A 19,240-nucleotide genomic window follows, 5' to 3' on the forward strand; every position below is an offset into this window, starting at 1 on the left:
ATCCCTGCCCCTCTCCCTGCCCCTGTCTCTGTCCTGGCTCTGTCTTCATATATGGCCACTCACTATTCCTGCCTGTATCCCTGCTTTTGTCCCTGCCCCTGCCTGCATCTCATTAGGAAAATCCCATTCCCTAAGTAAAGTACCAATTAATCTTTCTAGTATGAAATGGTTTGGCCTTTACTGAGGTCTATATACCCCCTGTTATGTTGTACACTGTGTAACTGTGGTTGGGAAGGCAGGCAGAGAAGACCCGCAGCCTGGGCCCTCTAACACCTCTCTGGAGTCCTCCCACCATCTGGCCTCACAGATAAACAGCCTTTGAGGTACAGAGACAGACTCCAGAACGAGGAAAGAAGGAAGCCAAAGCCATAGAATTGCACTTGCTTTATTTACAAAGCCATGTGGACAGCAGGGAATTGGTGGAACCTTGCTGTACCCCAACAGATGAAGGGTGTTAGAGCCACATGTGAACCACATTTGGGGTGCCTCGATTTGGCTGGGACAACCCCTGGGTGTGAATAAAGAATGTCTCTTGTCATGCTCATCTTGGTGTCCTCATTTTGCTCCTCAGGCTGAAAGTTCAGGTGTGAAATGTTCATGACAGTGCCAGTCCTCTCCCTGCCTCTCCTCCTAATTTCCCTACCCTTGCCTGTATTCCTGCCTTGTTGTCACCCAACACTAAGGGGACACCTATCCCTTCTCCTGCCTGCATCCCTGACCTGGCCATTTGCTGCTGCTGCCAATCACAGAATCACTGGGTTGGAAGAGACCTTTAAGATCATTGAGTCCAACCCATGCCCTAACACCTGAACTAAACCATGGCACCAAGAGCCATATTGTCTTTTTTTAAACACATCCAGGGATGGTGACTCCACTACCTCCCTGGGCAGATCATTCCAGTACTTTATCACCCTTTCCATAAAAACTTACTCCTAATATCCAATATCTCTACTTCTATCCTTGTCCCTGCTCCTGACTATATCCCTGTCCATCTCTCCTCTGCCCTATCTGTACGCCGTCCCTGTCCCTGACCCCAAATGGACCCTATCTCCCTCTTACTCATATCCCTGCCCCTGACCTTTCCCTGCCCCATTCTTGTCCGTATCCCTGCCCCTCCCTCCCTCTCTTCCTCTCCCCAGCCTCTCCTGCCTGTCTCCTGCCCATGTCCTGACTCCCTGACCCTTTTTGCTCCTGCCCCTATTCCCTATCCTGCCCCTATTCCCATTATTGACAGCCCCTGCTCCCAGGAGCACACTCTCCCTCTGCCTACAGCCCCCGCCCATCCTCCTGGCCCTGCCTGGCCCGGCGCCGAGTTCCCAGGTGTGAGTTTCTATTATTTGTCTCCTCCCGGTTTATTTGAGCCAGGAAGGCAGTCGCGGGTTTCTCCGCACTTTCGTTTCTAGCTTGGCAGAGCCAGAAACTGAAATTACGTCAGGAACAGAAACTGAAACTCCCAATTTCCCAGCTTAAGGTAGCACGGGCCACAACATCCTACACGTACTAGGACTGACTCCTGCTCCCGGCATCAAGGGGCACCGAGGGCTCTGGTGATGCCGGCACCGGCTGCATCCCACTGCAAGAGAGGGTACCAGCCTCCCTGGTGGTGCTGGCATCAGCCGTGTCCCGCTGATGGCGTTGACACCAGGACCCTCGGTGAAACTGGCTATGCATTTCATTGCCTACAGTGATGCCAGGGCCTCTGCTGACACTGGTGACAGACTCATCCCATTGCCCCTGCTGACACCAAGGTAGCTGGTGGTACTGGCCACATTCCATTGTCCCTGCTGACACCACGGCACAGCATGAGCCGTGTCCCAGCACTGGCTGTGCCCCAGCCCGGACATTTGAGTCCCCAGCATAGGATTGGTGCCTGCGGTGGGGCTCTGCCTTTGTCAAGCTGGGCACCCGGGGGAAATCCCGGGTCACCGAAGGCACCGGGGCTGTGAGGTCCCACAGCACCCCAGAGCCAGCCCGCAGGCAGCTCTGCTACCACCACCCGAGCTGGATGTCAGGGTGATGCTCAGCCACTCCTGTCCCCTCCCAGCCCCCGCGGTGGCACCGGAGACACCTGGGGGATTCCGGGGGAACGACCAGGGGCCACCTTAAGTTTCCAGCGGTGACGCATCGGGGCGGTGGCCCGGGAGGGTTTAAAATCTGCTGCAGACAGGAGTAGGTAGATAGCGGCGGGAGGGAGAAGGCAGCAAGTCAGAAAAGGGCAAAGGGAGCGACACACCTGTCAGCATGGATGTGGACCAGGTGGCATCCACGATCGAACTGAGAACAGTAACCACCAAGAGGCTGGATGGCTGGATTGCAGACACCCTGCAGCCCAGTGAAGATTTCACCATACAGGTGAAGGGGACCGTGGGGCAAATATGTGAATTCCTGAAGAGGGACTGCTTTGGAGATGAAATCCACGTCCTAAAGACTGTCAAGGTGAGTGCTGCCTGGCTTGGGGGCCAGCTGACACCCCTGCTGCCACCCTTCCCACTGTCCCATGCTCCAGCTCCTGCCCTTGCCTCAGTTTCCCTTGGTAGCTCCAGGAGTGGTGGCAGCCAATCCTGGCGCTGCCAGTGGTGCTGAGCAGGCAGGGTCTCTCTCTGCAGGGCGGATCAGCAGGAAAGGGCACAGCGCTGAAGAAAAACTCTGATGCTGATGTGGTGCTCTTCCTCAGCTGCTTACCCAGCTACAATGAGCAGAAGAAGAACAGAAGGGTTATCCTGGATTTGATCATGATAAGGCTGAAGGCTTGCAGGGAGAAATTGCAGTTTGATGTGTACATCAGTGAGCCCAAGTACAAAGGGCCTGACAACACGCCACGCTCCCTCAGCCTTACTCTGTCCTCCAAGGTGACTGGAGAGTCCATTGATGTGGACATCCTGCCTGCTTATGATGCTTTGGGTAAGGGCTGCAGGCTGGCACAGAGACAGGCAATGCTGTCAGTGCTGGGATGGCTCTCACCTTCCTTCTCACCCCACAGGGCAGGTGACCCAGGATGCCCCACCAAATGCAGAAGTGTACGTAAGGCTCCTGCGAGCCTGCAGCCACCCTGGGGAGTTTTCCCCCTGCTTCACTGAGCTGCAGAAGATGTTTGTGAAACGTTATCCTGCCAAGCTGAAGAACCTCCTGCGCCTGGTCAAGCACTGGTACAAGGAGGTGAGGGGCTGCCCAGCCTTCCCAGTTCCCAATAGACACCCATCCCACCCAGCTCTCACCCCCATCTGTGTCTTCTTCCCAGCTGTTGAGTCCACAGTACCCCCATGCGCACCTGCCTCCTAAGTATGCCCTGGAGCTGCTGACCATCTATGCCTGGGAGGAGGCCACAGGCTCCTCTGACTCCTTTGACACGGCTAAGGGCTTTCGCACAGTGCTGGAACTGCTGCGCCGGCCCTGTCAGATCTGCATCTACTGGGAGAAGTACTACTCGCTCCAGCACAGAGAGATTGGTGCCCATATCAAGGAGTTGCTGTGCAGTCCCGGGTGAGGACTACACCCAGTAGGATTGTGCCTGCCGGCCCCATGATATTGACCAGTGCTGACAGCAATGTCCACACTCTGTGTTTGCAGCCCTGTCATCCTGGACCCTGCTGACCCTACGGGGATCCTGGGCCAAGACAAGAACTGGGACTTGATGGCACAGGAAGCTACCAGATACTGCAACTCACTGCTCTGCCTTCAAAATGTCCAGCCCTGGGATGTGCAGGTAAGGCTGTCTGAGGCTGTGAGCATCACAGTCCCCCACCCTTGCCCCTGCTGTCTTTGCCCACCTGCTCTCCTGTCCCTGCAGCCAGCCCGGCCCGTGACCATTGAGGTGGTGCAGCTGTCAGGCGCCAGATTCACAAGGAGTGTCAGCCCCTACACCACCGTTGGGCAGCTGAAGGAGATGATCCAGCAGGAGTGGGGCATCTCGCCATACACACAGCGCTTGGCACAGCAGGAGCCAGGCAGAAGCAACATCATCCTACAGGACTGCGATACTCTAGCCACGTACGGCATCTTCTACAACACCACGCTGGTGCTGTTGCAGACTGAGCCCCAGAGGATGCAGGTCTTGGTCAAGGATGATAAGAATCGGACCACTACCTACACGGTGCTGCCCACTGACACTGTCCGACAGCTGAAGGAGCAGATCCAGGCCCGGCAAGGGCCTTCTGCCAATGAGCAGCGCCTGACCTATGGCTCCAGGGAGCTGGAGGACCGGCACACACTGGCATACTACAACGTCCAGCCCATGAGCACAATCTACATGCTCCTACGGCTCCGGGGGGGTGCAGGCCCCCAGCTCTCCTAATTCCCTGCATGCTTGCCCTCCTGAGCATTGCCCTCAGCACCCGCCCGTGCTCTTGTGAACCCTCCTGTTATGCTGGAAATAAATACTTAGTAGATCCTTGCACTACTTGGTCTGTTGGGAACAGTGACAGGTGTCACATCGGGTGGTCAAAGGGGTTGGGGTCACCAATCCTTTGGCGTGAGGGGGGACCTCAATGCCCCAAGGTCCTGGGATGGCACAGGGACACAGACGTGCAGTACAGCAGTGCCCCCCAAGCCCAGGGTGCTTGGTGGGGTCCGGCATGCCAGCCTGCTGACAGCTAGACCTCAGGAGAAAAAAACAGCTCCTTCCTCTGCCTGCATCACTGCCTGCCTGTGCTCAAGTGTCCAGGCTGGAGTGCAGCAAGTACTGGGGCATGGTTTGTGCTAGTAGCATGGTGTGGCTAGAGGCTGTGGGATGCGGCCAGTGCCACCAAGTGTCCTGATGCCAGTGCAGACAGCAGGAGGCGGCAGACTCCGAGGTCACCTTTGGTCACTGCCTTAATTGCTGCCTGTTGGCACCGGGAAAGTTTGGTTTTGATCCTCCAGAAACGAAAGTGGAGCTGAAAGCAGGGGGAGCTGGAAGCCTGAGGGAAGCCCATGAACCTTGGCAATGTCACTGCAGGTCTTGTCTCCCCTCAGCCCTCCAGTGTTACCAAACATCCCACCCCTCTAGCCTTGGGGTGCCAGAGTGGATCCATGTTGTGGGGCACCCGGCTGCCCCTGAGTGCTTTCTGGGGCTCTGGCTCAGACGCAGGACCCTGGGCGGCTGAATCTGCTTTATTGTGTTCAGTTAGTACAAGGTCCCCTGTGCCACTGGTCTACACCCAGGGCGGTGGGTGCCACCTTTATGCCCCCCCCATCTCCCCTTTGTGCCACTCTCCTCCTGCTGGGCCCCTGTGTCCCACCAGTGCCTGTCCTGCCCTTCCGTGCTCCCACTCCTGCCTGTAGCCCTTCTGGGACCCCAGCGTGACCCAGCTGTGCCATCCTCCCGCAGTACCGTGCTGGTTGGGGGGGCACTGCCTGGCCCTGCAGGTTTACATTCATCGTAACAGTCGTTAATAAATATTTCGGTGACTCTGCGATGCTGACAGCCGGCTGGGTCCCCACCGGTGCTGGAGCCGGTGACAAGGGCAGTCGGCAGCCCCTCGGGGGCTGCTCAGCCCGGCTGCCCTCCTGCGGCCCCGGAGCTGCAGTCCCCCGCCAGTGCCCACGCAGTGCTGCCGGCAGGGCGGCCGAGGCTGTGCCCCACCTGCGGCCCTGCTCCTAGGCAGAGCCCGGCGCCCGGGGCCGACCCCCGGGTCACCAGGGGGATGCGCTGCGGGGTCCCCGCTCGGCCCGCGGCCCCTCGTGGGTGCGCCGGCGGCGGGCTCTGCGCGGCTCCTCACCCTGCCCGTGGCCGGGGGCACCGGCGGGACTGCGGGGCGGTGGCGGGGGTCTTCCCCGGCTCCAGAGCCTCTGGCAGACTTTGTCCGTGGCTCCCAGCGGTGGGCGCTCCACCAGCTGGAGGAAGTCCCGGTACCAGACCTTCCGACCGGGGATGTCGGCGGCGAGCTGGGGGTCTCCGGCAGATGCCACACCCGTGGCCTGCCAAGCGCCGATCACCTCCAGAGAGAGCCGCAGCAGGGGCTGGGTGAAGCCGTGCTCGATGGCGTGGCAGAGGTAGAGGCCGGCGTCGGCACGCTGCACGCTGCGCAGCAGGACACCCCGCTCTGTCCGCACCACCCGCTCGTCCATCTGCACCTGCAGCCCCCGTGGGGATAGGCGGTCAGCTCGTCCCGGCACAGCACGGCACGGCACAGCACAGCACAGTCCCCCCGGCGGTACCCGGCCAGAGACAGCCTACCTCTCTCTGGGGATCATTCAGGGTGCGCTGATATGTCCAGAGGATGTGGGCTTGCAGGGATTTGGGGATGCACTCCAGAAAGACGGTGCTTCCCTCCACCCCGTAGAGTTGCTTCTGGGGCACGGTGTCCCGCCTGGGATCTGCAGGGACATAGCCTGGCTCTCAGCCCTTCACCATGGCAGAGCTGACCCCCAGACTCTGGCTGGGTCCCAGCTCACCTTCAGAGCAAAGCACATTGGGGTCACCATTGCGGACGTCCTGCCGGCGGAAACGCCTGTTGATGGAGGAGCAGGAGAAAGTGATGGAGGAGCAGGGGCTGCAGCAACGTGACCTGTACTCCTCACCATGACCTCGGGGCAGGCTGGTTGCCCCGGCACTGCACCGTGGCATGTCACCTACCTCTTGGTGTTGGGCACGTAGCGCGTGCAGGTGTTGCCATCCCAGGCACAATATGGGTCCCGGGCCAGGCAGCATTCAGCACAGGCTTTGCCATAGGCACTGCAGCGGTGCAGGGGCAGCTGGGCCAGTGCTGTGGCTGAGCCAGCATAGAGCTGATGCTGGGGGAAGAGCAGAGCTGAGCACCCCCATGCTGTGGCACAGGGCTAGGCAGAGCCACGGTGGACACGGGAATGCCCAGGGGTCCCCCCCTTACCCGCTTGGAGGAGAGCTGCAGGCTGGTGATGGGGGAGGCATCCTGTGGGCAGAGCATGGGTAGGAGTTAAGGGTGCATGGGGGAACCTGGGTATACAGCCTCCTGCCTCCCACGTCCTGGCAGCTGGAGTGCCCTAGCACAACCCAGAGCATGGACAGCACATGGGGATGCTGTGGGGAAGTCTGACTGGTGGGATGTGGAACCCTGACCCTCACCTGGAAGACCTGCAGCTCCTCTAGCAGCAGCGGCTCCATGCGGTGCCAGCTCTCCTTGGGCACTGAGACCACCTTCAGCACTGTGCCCACATCTGCAGGCAGGGAGAGGTGAGGCCACAGGTCCCAGCCCCAGCATCCCCCCTCTCTCCCTCACTGCCTCGTCCCTGGGGTCACTACATGCCTGTGCCAATGAAGAGGACATCATAGTGGCCATCAGCAGCAGTGACACGGTCCACAGCAATGCGGGTGAAAGTGTAGGGTGTGGCAGCTTGCAGGAAGAGGGGGCGCTGGCCATGGGGCAAGACAGGGTTATACATCAGCGGGTGGTGACGGGCAAACTGGATCACCTCATCTGGGAAGTCCTTGGTGGAGCCGAAGGTGCCAAAGGTTTTGCTGGGGCACTGCAGGGAGAGAGCACTGGCCAAGCAGGGTCTCACACCCCACTGCCCCCACCCCACGTAGTGGCATCCCACTGGTGGCACCAGCCAGGCCACCCCTACACCACGTACCATGCCTGGGCGGGGGTATGGCACACGCCCCTGATATGACACCCACTGGTAGTTGGGACCTTCCTTGTGTGCAAAGGGACCCAGAAAAGCCCGGCGGATGTCAGCCATGGTGTAGACACAGACAGCTGAGCCTTGGAAAACAGAGCTGGTGGGAGAGAGGGGGGAAAGATGTGAGAGGGCAAGGGTGGCATCACTAGGTATGTGCAGGGTACTGGGGAGGGGGATTGACCTGGAAGTGGAGAAGATGGCATAGACCAGAGGGTTGCGTTTGTCTCTTGTCTGCAACAGGAAAACATCCCCTGCAAGCAGGGAAGGCATCAGTGCTGCCAGTGTTGCCCGCAGCTACACTGGTGGGGTCACATCCCTAAATATTTACTCACGGAGCTCATCAAAGTGGGTGTCTGCCCCATCAGGTCCTGGCACAGCACAGACTAGCCGAGCCTTCAGGAATGTCGTCCACTTGTTCACCAGGCTGCGCTGCCCACCCATGTCGTTCTACCAGGGAAAGGAGGACATGGGTGTCAGCAGCAGCAGCTGGCACTCCTGGGCACCCTGGCCCCCAGCCCATCTGCCTGTGGGTGTTCTCACCCGGCAGATTTGGCCGATGCGGGCGAAGCTGGTCTTGCCCAGCCCCTGCTGCCATTCAACCGCTGTCTCACGGAAGAAGAAGTAGATCTTGTCATCGTCGGGGTCCTCGCTCTCTGGCACCCAAAAAACGGCCACGAACTTGGGCTCTGGGGACAGAGGGGTGCTGGTTCCAATGCCTCCATTAGCTCTGCTCCCCAGGGACACTAGAGCACCCTCCAGGCGAGGGTGCAGAACCAACCCTGCCCAGCTGCAGAGCAGAGGCAGAGAGAGGCTGAGACTCCACCAGACAATGGGGGTCTGGATGGGACACAGGAATCCCTGAAATCACCCTCTGGAAGCAGTGAAGGACAGTGTACATCTGAGCCTGAAGGAGTCATTGCCCTGATGCCTCCAGGCAGCAGCACTGCTGTGCCAGGGAGCCAGTGGCCCTCCCAGTCCCCAGCACTGACCGTTGAGCCAGCGAGAGTCATGCTGCTCCGTGCGGATGGAGGGACGCCGGCCCAGGCTGCGGAATATGGTAAAGTCACGGCCCATCAGATCGGTGGCCACCCCAGAGTACAGCTCCTCGCCTGGCAGGCACCGAGGGAAGTGTTATAGGGGACTCCCCAGCATCCCTGTGCCACGCTGCATCCAGTACAAGGCTCAGAATGCCCTTACCCACAAGGACAGAGGCGGCTGTATGTCGGGGGTCATATGGGCTCTTCCCCTTGCCATCCTCAGTGTGGTGGAGGTCCAGCTTGAAAACAGGCTCCTGGAGAGGGATAAGGATGGGAGGTGGGCAGGTGGCAGCAGCTGGGGACTGAGGTGATGGCAGGGGAGGCTCACTTCTGCATGCTGGCCAGCCTCGATGAAGGCACAGACTGGGTGGAAGGCCCCAGTGCCACAGGCGTACAGGTGGGTCCGGTTGTACGGGTGCAGGATCTTCACAAAGTTCATGCACTCAGCCTGGGGATGGAGGGAATGAAGGGTGAGGTAGTCCTGGGACAGATCCCTGGCACAGTCCTGGCATCCCACAACATGCCCCATCCCATCACTCACGGTGATGTCCTTGCCAGCCCAGTTGCATTCTTCCCTCCACTCCACGGGAGCTGGCCAGTAGATCTGCGGGAGGAAAAGGGGATGCTCACAGCACCTGATGCACCCGGCACTGCCCCGCCAGCATGTCCCTCCCGTCCCCATTACCTTCCTGTCCCGCTGGCTGATGTCATCCAGGGCCAAAGAGAGGAGGTGGTTCTGTGCGCCCACGAAGAGACGGCCGCGCTCTTCGTCCAGCAGCAGGGCCTCGTAGCAGCAGGAGTGCTCCAGCGAGAAGAGGCGCAGCCCATGGCGAGCCCACAGCTCTGCCGAGACCCACCGGCACTGCTCAGCCCGACCCCGCCACTGCCTGTCCATCTCCACCGAGGCAGCCTGGGTCAGGCCACGGCCCCCTGCCATGCCATCCCCTCCCCCAAACCTGTCCCACTGGCTTGACTAGGTTCACTAAGCCTTGCCTGCACAGCATTCATCCCCATGCCAGCCCCACACCCATCCCTGTGTTCCCCCCTGCCACCCCCCCCCCCAACCGAGACTCATCCCCAAATCATTCAGCAATGATTCCCATGCCCCTCAGCACCCATCTCTGCACCGCTCACCCGGCAGCAGGGGAGAAGGGGGCCATTCCCTGCCCTGCGGAGCTAATCCCACCGTGGCGGGAACAAACAGCCCTTTGTCAGGCTGGGAGGAGAGCCCTTGCTGAGATTCGCCGCTGGACAAAGCCCCCTGAGCCGTGCTGGAGCCCATGGAGTGGCCAGTCGGGACACAGCTCCAGCTGGCACAACATTCCCAACAAATATGGCACAGCTGTGGCTAGGGAGTGCCACCATGGTGCACACAGGGACAGGGGCACCTGAGCCCGCACATGTTTGGGGCTGGGAGTGAGGTCCAAGCACAGGCATGGCCCCAAGGACAGGCAGGTGGCCCTGGAGGAGCTGGCATCAGGTAAGGAACGTGGCAGTGAGTGCCAACACCTGACAGCCTGCGGGGAGGGAGGCAGCAGTGCTGGGGACGTGACAATGCTGGGGTTTTGCACCCCTCCCACCATGCTGGCCCCCAGGATTACTCCCATCCCTTGGGATGATGCTGGGTGCTGCTGACACATAACCAGTGCACCCACACCTGACCCCACGCCCCCCCAACCCATGTCCCGTGCTCACCGGGGAAGGACAGCTTGAGGCGGGGGGTGGCAGCGGGTGGGGGACGGCCAGCGGCGAGGCTGTGCAGCAGAAGCAGGAGCAGGAGCAGCGTGCGGCTCATGGCTGGGGTCTGGCTGGTGGCGCCGCGGCTGGGGCAGAGAAACAAGAAGTCAGCTCGGGTTACAGCCCCCTCCCCACAGCTCCCAGACCACGATCCCTCCCTGATGCTGCGACGGTGTCTGGAGAGCCTTGAGCATCAGCATAGGGCAACTCCAGGCATGGCATGAGGGGATCCCCCACTGGACTTCACCTGGCAGTTGGAGAGGATGTGAGCCAGCCACATCCCTCCCTATTTTTAAGCCCCCGTTAATCCAAACATAATGGGCTTCAGAAACACCCCTTCTGCTCCCGCCCGTGGGGAAACAGAGGCAGCCAAGCCAAGTAGCATCCAGCCTTGCCCATGCCTGTCTGAGCCCATCAGCAGGAGTGTGCTGGGCTCTGCCCATTCCTGCCTGCAAGCACAGAGCTGTCCTATAGGAATGGGGACAAGGACAGAGCAAGCACCGAAGTGCTGACAACCAGACAGGGCACCCTGGGCAGTCAGTGGGCTTCTGAGCACTGGGCAAGGTGTTCATGATGGTAGTCATGGGGTCCTATGCTTCAGTTTCCCACATGGCTACAGCCCCACCGTTAGCTGCTGGCCTTTCTTGTACCACCATGCAAGTGGGGGCAGGATTTGGGGGGCTCTGGCTAAGCAGGTGCCTGCAATACCCAGAGGTGCACATGTCGGTGTGTCCGCCACTCTGATGGGTGCCCACCACGAGGTAGGGAAATCCTCCTCTGGCTCTGGCAGGAGCACACTCTCCCCTGGGGAGTGGGAGGTGATGGTTATCAGGGTACTGTGCCAGAACACAGATCCCACCTTGCCCCCTGGCCATGCTGCAGTGCCTTGTGCAAGGCACAAATTGAGCCATGCCAGTCATCAGCCCCTGTGGGTTTCACCCGTGGCACAGTCAATGGGGACTCACCATGACACCAGTGACAGCCCCCACCACAGCCCCGGGGCTCGGTGCAATCACCCCAGGCTCTGCTACCGTGCCTGAGCTGGGAACTGGTGGATGCTGGCCTGGAGGGTCACACATACACGGCGTGGACGGGGCTCCTGCGGGCAGGGCAGTCCCCTCCAGGCCGGCCGGTGGAGGTGAGCCCGGAGCAGGCAGCGGGCAGGGCCCGGCCGGGCGCAGTGCCGGGTATGGCTGCCCGGTGTCCCGGCACGAAGGCGGTCGACGCTAATGGCATTTACAGAGGCGCCGGGATGTGGCGCGGGACCCGCCGGGCTCTGGCAGCCCCGACGGCTGCCGCCAGCCGGGGCCGTGCCGGGACACGGGGGTCTCCCGCTCGCCCTCACTCGCCGAGCGGCCGGGACAGACCCCCGGGCGCGCACCCGCGCGGCTCTGACTCGACTGGCACGGAGGAACGGGCGGGGGGCGGGCAGCAGCGGCAGCACCACCAGCACCACAGACCCTCGATGCCAACCCCGGCAGATTCAGCCCGCGAAACTCTCCGTGCCAACCCCGACGCCAGCCCTCCAGGGCCGGAGGGGGCACGAACCCCTCCGCGAGCCTCCCGGTACCAGCACGGGCAGAGCCCCGACGGCAGCGCAGAGACCCCATCCCAGGTCACCCCCCGGCCACCCCCGTACCCTGCCGGCCCCCGGCACCCACCTGCGTACCGGCTCGGCTCGGCTCGGTTCGGCCCTGCCCCGCCCGCCGCGTCCGCCGGGAGGGAGCGGGGCGGCCCCGCGGGGCGGGGCGGGGCGGGGCCGGGGGCGCGCACAGGGACACGCACACGTGTGTGCGAACGCACACCCACGAGCAGACCTGCGGGCACCCTCACACATATACACACGCACACAGGCGAACACCCACGGCTACCCACACTCACTCATACACACCCAGCCCCCCGTGCTGCCACCCTAGTGACCCGGGGTGACACTCACGGGGATACCCACGGTGACAGCCGCTGGCCCTGGGGCAGAACTGAGGATGCCAAGCTCAGCACAAGTGTGGCTCATAACACGAGTGGTGGTGGGGTTACCTCCTCTCCGGGACAGGCACTTGCCTGCCCGGGTGTGGGGGCCGTGCCGAGAGGTGCCGGGGCCGTACCGGGGGTACGGGGGGCCGGTCCTGCGCCCCGCTCAGCTGCAACCCAGATGTCTGGCCCGAGCCCAGCTCGGAGCAAACAAAATTCCTCCGCTGCCTCCCATTTTCCAGCTGCCGCTGCCAAGAATAGCAAGTGCCGAGTGGTGACGGCAGCAGGGCCACGCGTGCCTCGGCGGGCAGAGCTCGGGGCGGGGGGAAACACGAGCTGCCTTGGGGGCCACACCTGTCTGCTTCTCCCGTGCCCTTAACTGTCCCTACCTGTGGGTGCAGGAGTCCAGGAGGGCAGGTCCAGAACGAGTGGGGAGGCAGAGCTGCAGGCAGGCAGGGTGCAGGCAGGTGCAGGGTGAGTGGGGAGGCAGAAGCGGGTGAGGGCAGGTGCAAGCAGGCAGCCAGCGCAGGTGGGCTGATAGTGAGTGCAGGCAGACCAGCACTGGGTGCAGGCAGGTCAGATGCAGGTAGGCAGCTGGCACAGGCAGGCAGTGAGTTCATCAGGAAGGAAGCCAGAGTGTGCAGGCGGACCAGCAGTAGGCAGAAGCTGTGCCAGGCAGGGTGCCCGGGAAATGCCCTTCTATCCCACTGGCAGTAACCCTCGTGCTGCCAGCCCTGGTACTCTGGCATTCTTGCAGGCTCTGTTCCAGCACCACCATTTGTTCTCCTGGCTTTGTCACAGTGCTAAGCAGCATCCAGCCCAGCCCAGCTTTGTAGGCAGCAAGGAGGACAGAGACTGCGAGGGCACGGGTTGGGCAGCAGAGGAGCTGGCACCGGTACGGTAGGGGTTACTCTGCTGTAGGACTTTGTCCAGGCACCAGCAGGACTTTGGGCTGGGTGGCCCCCATACGGGCATGGCGTCCCTGTGCCTACTGTTCCGGGATGGCGCTGAGATGGTGGGGACAGGGATATCGTGCCCAGCCCTACACAGTGAGCACCTTCCCGTGATTTTCCAACACCGTGCCTCAGTTTCCCTTCACCTAGTTGGGACTTTTCCAACTACCGCCACTCCCGGCAAGCGTGGCGAGGTGACCAGGTGACGTCACCACCACCCCAGCCCTGGAGCCCTGAGGGGACCTTGCTGGCAGCGGCTCCGCCTGGAGAAACCATCAAGCGTCAGAAGGGCCGGGCTTCCATCCCGGAAAAAACGGCGCGGGAGGGATGCGCCACGTCGGCCGCCGGCCACCCCTTCCCGCCCCACGGGGTGTTCCTGGCAAGCACCGGAGCCACCGGGCTCCGGCATGATGATTGTCCCCATCTGGAATGGGCATCGCCGCTAGCATCCCGCTCTCATCCCTGCACTCCGTGCCAGCCCACAGAAGGTTTCACAGCCAGGTGCCGGTGGTCTGGCTCCCCGCCAGCCGCGGGGGTGTCGCTGCCGACGGCACCAGCAGGTGCTGGCGCTTTCGCTCTTTGATCCCGTCCCTGCCGCTGGCAGATCCGCACCCAGAGATCGCTGCCTCGGCCAAATCTCTCCCGGCGGTTCCGGCTCCGGCAAGCATCTGTAGCTCCGCCGGCAGCGCCCAAGCCCCCAGCGGTGTCAGCGGTAGGAAACAGCTCCTCTCCACCTCCGCAGGGCTCCGGGGGCGGCACAGCAAGGAAACGGCCAACGCTCCTGCATCTCCTGTGCCGGGGGTGAGCCAGCACGGCATCGTGGGATGGATCTATGCCATCGAATGGGTGACCAGGACCACCGGCTGCTGGATACCCTGCATATAGGTAGAAGGGCTGGGACTGGCATCCACGAGCCCTCAGGATGCATACAAATCATGCATCCCAAACAGGAATGGTACCTCACCAGAAGAACCCTCGTGATTCTGGGGGTGACTCCCCCAAGGGTGCTACAGGGTGGTCCCCCATGTCCCTGGGGCATAGATAGTTTGCATCTGTGCTGGTGGAGCCATTCTGGCTGAGGACATGGAAAATCCAAAGGTCGAGGTGAGCTGTGTCATGACAGCTGGTGCCATAAGTATCCCTGTGACTCACGGGCTTGGCACGGCACTGCGCCCCAGCCAAGAGATAGATTTGTGCAGCTTTGCCAGCACTGCCAGTGACACTGCCAACCTGTCAGCAGAAAGAGTGCCATCCTCACTCCAGCCTACAGCCACGACTTGGACACAGGGATACACTGCTTGATCTAGTATCCTCTGGGTCTGGACATCCCAAAAAGCTGCTGGTGGTTTGTGATGGCACTAAAGATGTGGCTTTAGGAATCCATCTGTGGACTCCTCTGGGAGTCAATCCACATCCATAGTGCTGGGCTGTGGGACGGCACCGGGCCTTGTGTGGCTGCCACATTCCAGATACAGGGGAAGGATGTGCCAGGCAGGGGCAGAGCCCATGGCATCCCAAGTGTGCCTGTGTGAGGGCTTGGCTGACAGCAAGCAGACACGCCTGAGACAGTTGCATCCTTGTAGCACAGCATGGTGGCAATGTCCCAGGGGGACACCAGCTCTAGGTTCACACCCTGTCTGTGGATACAGCCACACTGACCCTGTGTCCATCCCCCATCACAGCATTCTGGTGAGACCCCATCATCAGGGACCCCTATGGCCCCAGTGCATTCCTGCTGGGATTAGGTACTGGCTCCCGGCAGTGCCATGCTGGTGTAGCCCAGTTAATCCCTTTTTAATTGTTCCAACCCTGTGCAAAAGGGATCTGGGCTGCAGGGGATGGGGGGTGTTTTGTGCACCCCAGTGCCTGAGCACCTGTGGGATGCTGCCATTGTGTAACCCTTCTATGGCACCAAGCCATGGGATACATGGTGAACCTTTGGGGTAGTGGTGAAAAAGAGGATGTCCATTCTCCAGGTGCAGGACAGAGGCTTTTTGGAAAGGCAAAGGGAGGGATCCTGGTCTTACAGGAACCTATAAGATCCTGACCAAGGTGACCATTTGCCCTTGACTTCATGTCTGCCAGCAGCCAGGCTCTGGGACAGGCAGAGGGGCCATGTGCCCTGCACTGAAAATCACCAAAGCTCCTCAAACCATACATGGGGCAGGAGCAGGACACCCAGGCTTTCTGCCACCACCCAAGCACTCTCCCCACCCCATCAGGAGGGCAGTGGGAGATGCTGGCTGAGCTGCCCCCTGCCCATGTCCTGCCCATGTCCCTTCGGCCCTGCCCTGAGCCACACCAAACAGTGGCATGCAGCTCCTTAGGCTTTAAAAATAGGCTGGTGTCCCTGCCATGGGGTCAGTAATTTTAGCCAGGGTGTGTCTTGTTGGGAAGCACGAGGAGGATCCATTCATCTTCTCCTGCTGGCCCGGCTGCATCCACACCCAGGGCTGATGTCAGGCCCTCGCTGCCCTCTTGCTTGTCCCTGCCCTGGGGCAAAACAGTAAAGCGATGGCCACCTTGGGCACAGGCATGTCTGGTGGGATGGTGAGGATGGGGAAGTGAGGACAGCGGCATCCAGCTGCCCCCCCTGAGCCTGCCTGCTTCCTATCTTGGACATCTTGTCTCCAGAGCTGGTGGCACTAGGGAGCACAGCATTCCACAGCACCCAACAGCACCCAGACAGGCAGTGGTGGAGGATTCCCGGCACCCTGCCCTCTTCTCTCACCCTTCTCCTGTCACCCTGGCCCCCCAACACAACAGCCACTTCAGATCGCCTCCCACGGTGCTCCCCCGGGGGGCTGTGCGGGCTGGGAAGGCTGCGGGGGCCGGGGCCGCCGCCGAGCATAATGGGGCTATTGATGGCCGAGCCAGCGGCCCCGGCACGGCACAATGGGGCCTTGTCTGCTGGCCCGGCTCCCGCTCCTGCCCAGCCCCGTGCCCAGCCTCAGGATACCCCCTTTCCCGATTGCCTCGGAGCACACCCCTGGTGCCAGCCATGACAAACCCCGCCTTGACCGAGTCAGTGAGTACTGTGAAGGAGCAGCAGGTGGGAGGCCAACAGGTGAGACCTCCTTCCCATAAACCAGCACTCAGGGAAGGAGCATTACCTGGGAAACTTCCCAGCTTGGAGATGCTCACCCCTACCACCCCCGCCGGGAGGGAGCTTAGGGGTTCCTGCTCAGCTGTGGGGTGACAAGGAGGTGGTACATGCCCAATGATGCCTTCACTTCCCTCTCAGGACCATGTCCGAGACTGCTGGCACGTGGTACCCACTGTGGGGAGGCAGGGACCTCACTGCTTCCCAGGCTGCTCCATTGTCCCAGCCCCCCAATGCCATGCCCCCCCTCAATGGGCCAGCCTGGTGCCCCAAATCTACCATCTCACCTGCTGTGGTGCGTGGGCTCTGCCGGAGCTCTCCTGCCTCCTCGCCCGGTGGGTAAGCCAGGGCTCTTGCTGCCGCCTGCTCTTTAAACCCCAAATCCCCAGTGCTGGGCTCCAGTCCCGCCAGCGGCGGGGGTGGAGGGAGGGGATGCAAAGCCCTGGTCCCTGCTCCCGGGGCCGGCACCAACAAAAGGCAACTGTGTCGTGTGTCCTCCCTCTGCACCCAGAGACCTGGTTGGCCGCTTGGGAGCAGCCCCTCGGGACCCCAGGGCTTTCTGGGGTGTTGCCACCCCCTCTGCCTGCACTGGAAAGCGAGGAGAGGTGCGAGCAAGCCTAGGAATCCCGATCGCAGCCGCGGTACATCCCGATGTCCCCAGGCGCCCGTTCCTGCCTGCTCGGTCCTGCTCCTGCTTTGGAACGCCAGTATGAAGGCACTCATTACCCTCCCAGTGCCTCATCTGCTCCTGCAAAGCCCAGCCCAGCAGGGCTGGAGGGGGAGGAGAAGGATGTGGCTACGGCCATGGTGCCCATTCTGGGGGTACTCACGCCATGGTACCCCCACAGCTGCCGTGGGGCCGGGCTGCCTGGGATCATCCCAGCGGTCCGAAGGCCGAGCAGCCGGTGACGCCTCATTAATGTGGGGTAAATATGTAACAAGTTCTCGGCTGGGCTGGGGCGGTTTGAGCCGCCCGACTTCTCTTGCCTTCCCGGCATCCTAGGAACTGGGGATTTAGTGGCTCTGTCTCAGTGAGAGCTGCTCAGCCAGGGCAAGAGGGAGAAGCAAAGTCTGTCTTGTGGCCAGACACGCTGTGGTGTCCAGTGCTGGCTGGATGGGACAGAGTGGGCAGTGTGCTAGGCTGGGCTGGGCACAAGTCATTGCTGCAGGGAGAGGTTGATCTCAGCCCTCCAAGAGGGCATGAGGTGAGAGAACCAAAGGAGCGAGGCTCTGTTCAGCCCTGTCTGCCAGCATGGGAGGCAATAGGCACCATTTTAATAAAAAAAACAAAACAGGAAATTCCATCTGGAGGCAAGGGAATGTGTTTTTCTTCTGTGACAGTGGCCAGGTGCTGACACGGCTGTGCCAGAGGCTGCAGAGCGTCCAGCCACGAGGATCTGTGCCCAAGCAGCCAGAACCAGCTGAGCCACTCCTGCCATGGGGTGGGCTCAGGGCAGCCAAGGACTCAGACAATACTGTGCCGGGTCCCAGCCTCCCTCCTGGCAGCTGTGACCATGCAGGTGGAGGAAGGCTGGAACCCATGATCCTGGGATGTCAGTACCACCACAGAGCTGGGCTCTTAGCATGTTGTTCCCAGAACTGACAGGGGATCACTGTGCTGTGCCATGTGGTGCCAGGGCACCTCACTTTGTTGAGCTCCATGGAAAGCACTGGAGTGGCCAGAGGCCTGAGGAAACAGATGACACCCACTGGAGAGGTGCCAGGCAGCAGAGCCATCACTTCCCATGGCATAGATTGAGAGACTGGGGCTGTCCCACAGAGGGGCAGGCAGAATTCTGGGGTGCAAGTGGGGAGAGAGGGTTTGTTGGGACACAGATCTGGGGAGATGTAGGCTGAAGTCACACGGGTGTGACAAGGCAGTGGGTGCTGGGGAAACCCCAGTGGGGCCAGGCTGGATGCAGGCACAGGGCAGGCAGGTTTGGGCAGGGTGTGGACAGGGAGCAAGCGGGGGGGGGGGGGGGGGGGGGTGTGAGAGGAGGCTGACAGTGGGTGGGCAGGCAGTGGGCGGGTAGGGTAAGGGCAGTGCGCAGTGAGGAGTGGGCAGGCAAGGTGTGTGCAGTGGACAGTGGTAGGGGTCAGTGGGCAGTGGTCAGGGGCCAGTGAGTAGGGGTCAGGTGTCAGGGGTCAGTGGGCAGTGGTCAGGGACCAGTGGGCAGTGGTCAGCTGGCAGCGAGCGGGCAATGGGCGGGGCAATGGGCGGGGCAACGGGCGGGCAAAACGGGCGGGGCAATGGGCGGGGCAATGGGCGGGGCAATGGGCGCGCAGGGTCGGGCGCTGCTGTTCCGCCTGTCGCCGCCAGAGGGCGGTGCGGCTCCGGTGCCGGCCGTGCCGCTCCGCCTCCCGCGCTCGCTGCCGCTGCCCCCGGCGCTCCCGGCGCTCCCGGGCCGGGACAAAGTCACGGGACGGCGATATCCCGCGTGGGTGGTGTGGGGTCACCAACGCCATGCCCGTCTCTCCAGCCGCTAGGAACCGGGACCGGCTGGCCGGCGGAAGGGGTTGGCGGTTGCCGGCGCTGACCTTGCCGGCGGCAGAGCGGGAGCGGGCAGCGCTCTAGGCAGAACCGGTGGAGCTGGAGCAGCCGCCCCTGGCCTGGCACCCGTGGCCTGACCTTTCCAGGGACAGCTGTAGTACCGGGAGGGCAGCTGGGGGCCTGTATCCCCATCCTCACCCTGTCATGGTGTCATCGTTGTGTCATCATTGTGCCACGGTGGCCGCTCCTGCTGGTGATGGCATTCCCCATACCCATCCCAGCCCTCATTTGTGCTTCCTGCAGCCCACCGAGGGCTGGCCTCAGGTATCCCCCTGGGATCTGGTGGGACTGGGGTGGCTTTCCAACAGGAGAG

General features: G+C 61.7%; 2 protein-coding genes across 2 annotated transcripts; one reads left to right on the forward strand and one right to left on the reverse strand.

Moving 5' to 3' along the window:
- The first annotated feature begins 2,206 nt into the window (after positions 1 to 2,206).
- On the forward strand, positions 2,207 to 4,393 carry LOC134048660 (2'-5'-oligoadenylate synthase 1-like). The gene is made up of 6 exons (XM_062500576.1): positions 2,207 to 2,436; positions 2,607 to 2,901; positions 2,981 to 3,156; positions 3,239 to 3,480; positions 3,568 to 3,703; positions 3,788 to 4,393. Exons 1-6 carry the CDS (start codon positions 2,242 to 2,244, stop codon positions 4,289 to 4,291), a joined length of 1,548 nt encoding a protein of 515 aa, XP_062356560.1. The 5' UTR covers positions 2,207 to 2,241; the 3' UTR covers positions 4,292 to 4,393.
- Positions 4,394 to 5,610: 1,217 nt separating this feature from the next.
- On the reverse strand, positions 5,611 to 18,113 carry SEMA3B (semaphorin 3B). The gene is given in 20 exon segments (XM_062501001.1): positions 5,611 to 6,051; positions 6,155 to 6,294; positions 6,373 to 6,428; positions 6,554 to 6,711; positions 6,807 to 6,848; positions 7,022 to 7,113; positions 7,203 to 7,422; positions 7,531 to 7,675; positions 7,760 to 7,829; positions 7,911 to 8,025; positions 8,119 to 8,264; positions 8,568 to 8,687; positions 8,776 to 8,869; positions 8,944 to 9,063; positions 9,157 to 9,219; positions 9,301 to 9,458; positions 10,311 to 10,438; positions 17,207 to 17,246; positions 17,249 to 17,375; positions 18,024 to 18,113. Coding segments are annotated over 20 exon segments (2,565 nt in total).
- Positions 18,114 to 19,240: the final 1,127 nt, after the last annotated feature.

The sequence above is a fragment of the Cinclus cinclus genome, chromosome 12 (assembly GCF_963662255.1).
Source record: "Cinclus cinclus chromosome 12, bCinCin1.1, whole genome shotgun sequence".
NCBI classification, from domain to species: domain Eukaryota; kingdom Metazoa; phylum Chordata; class Aves; order Passeriformes; family Cinclidae; genus Cinclus; species Cinclus cinclus.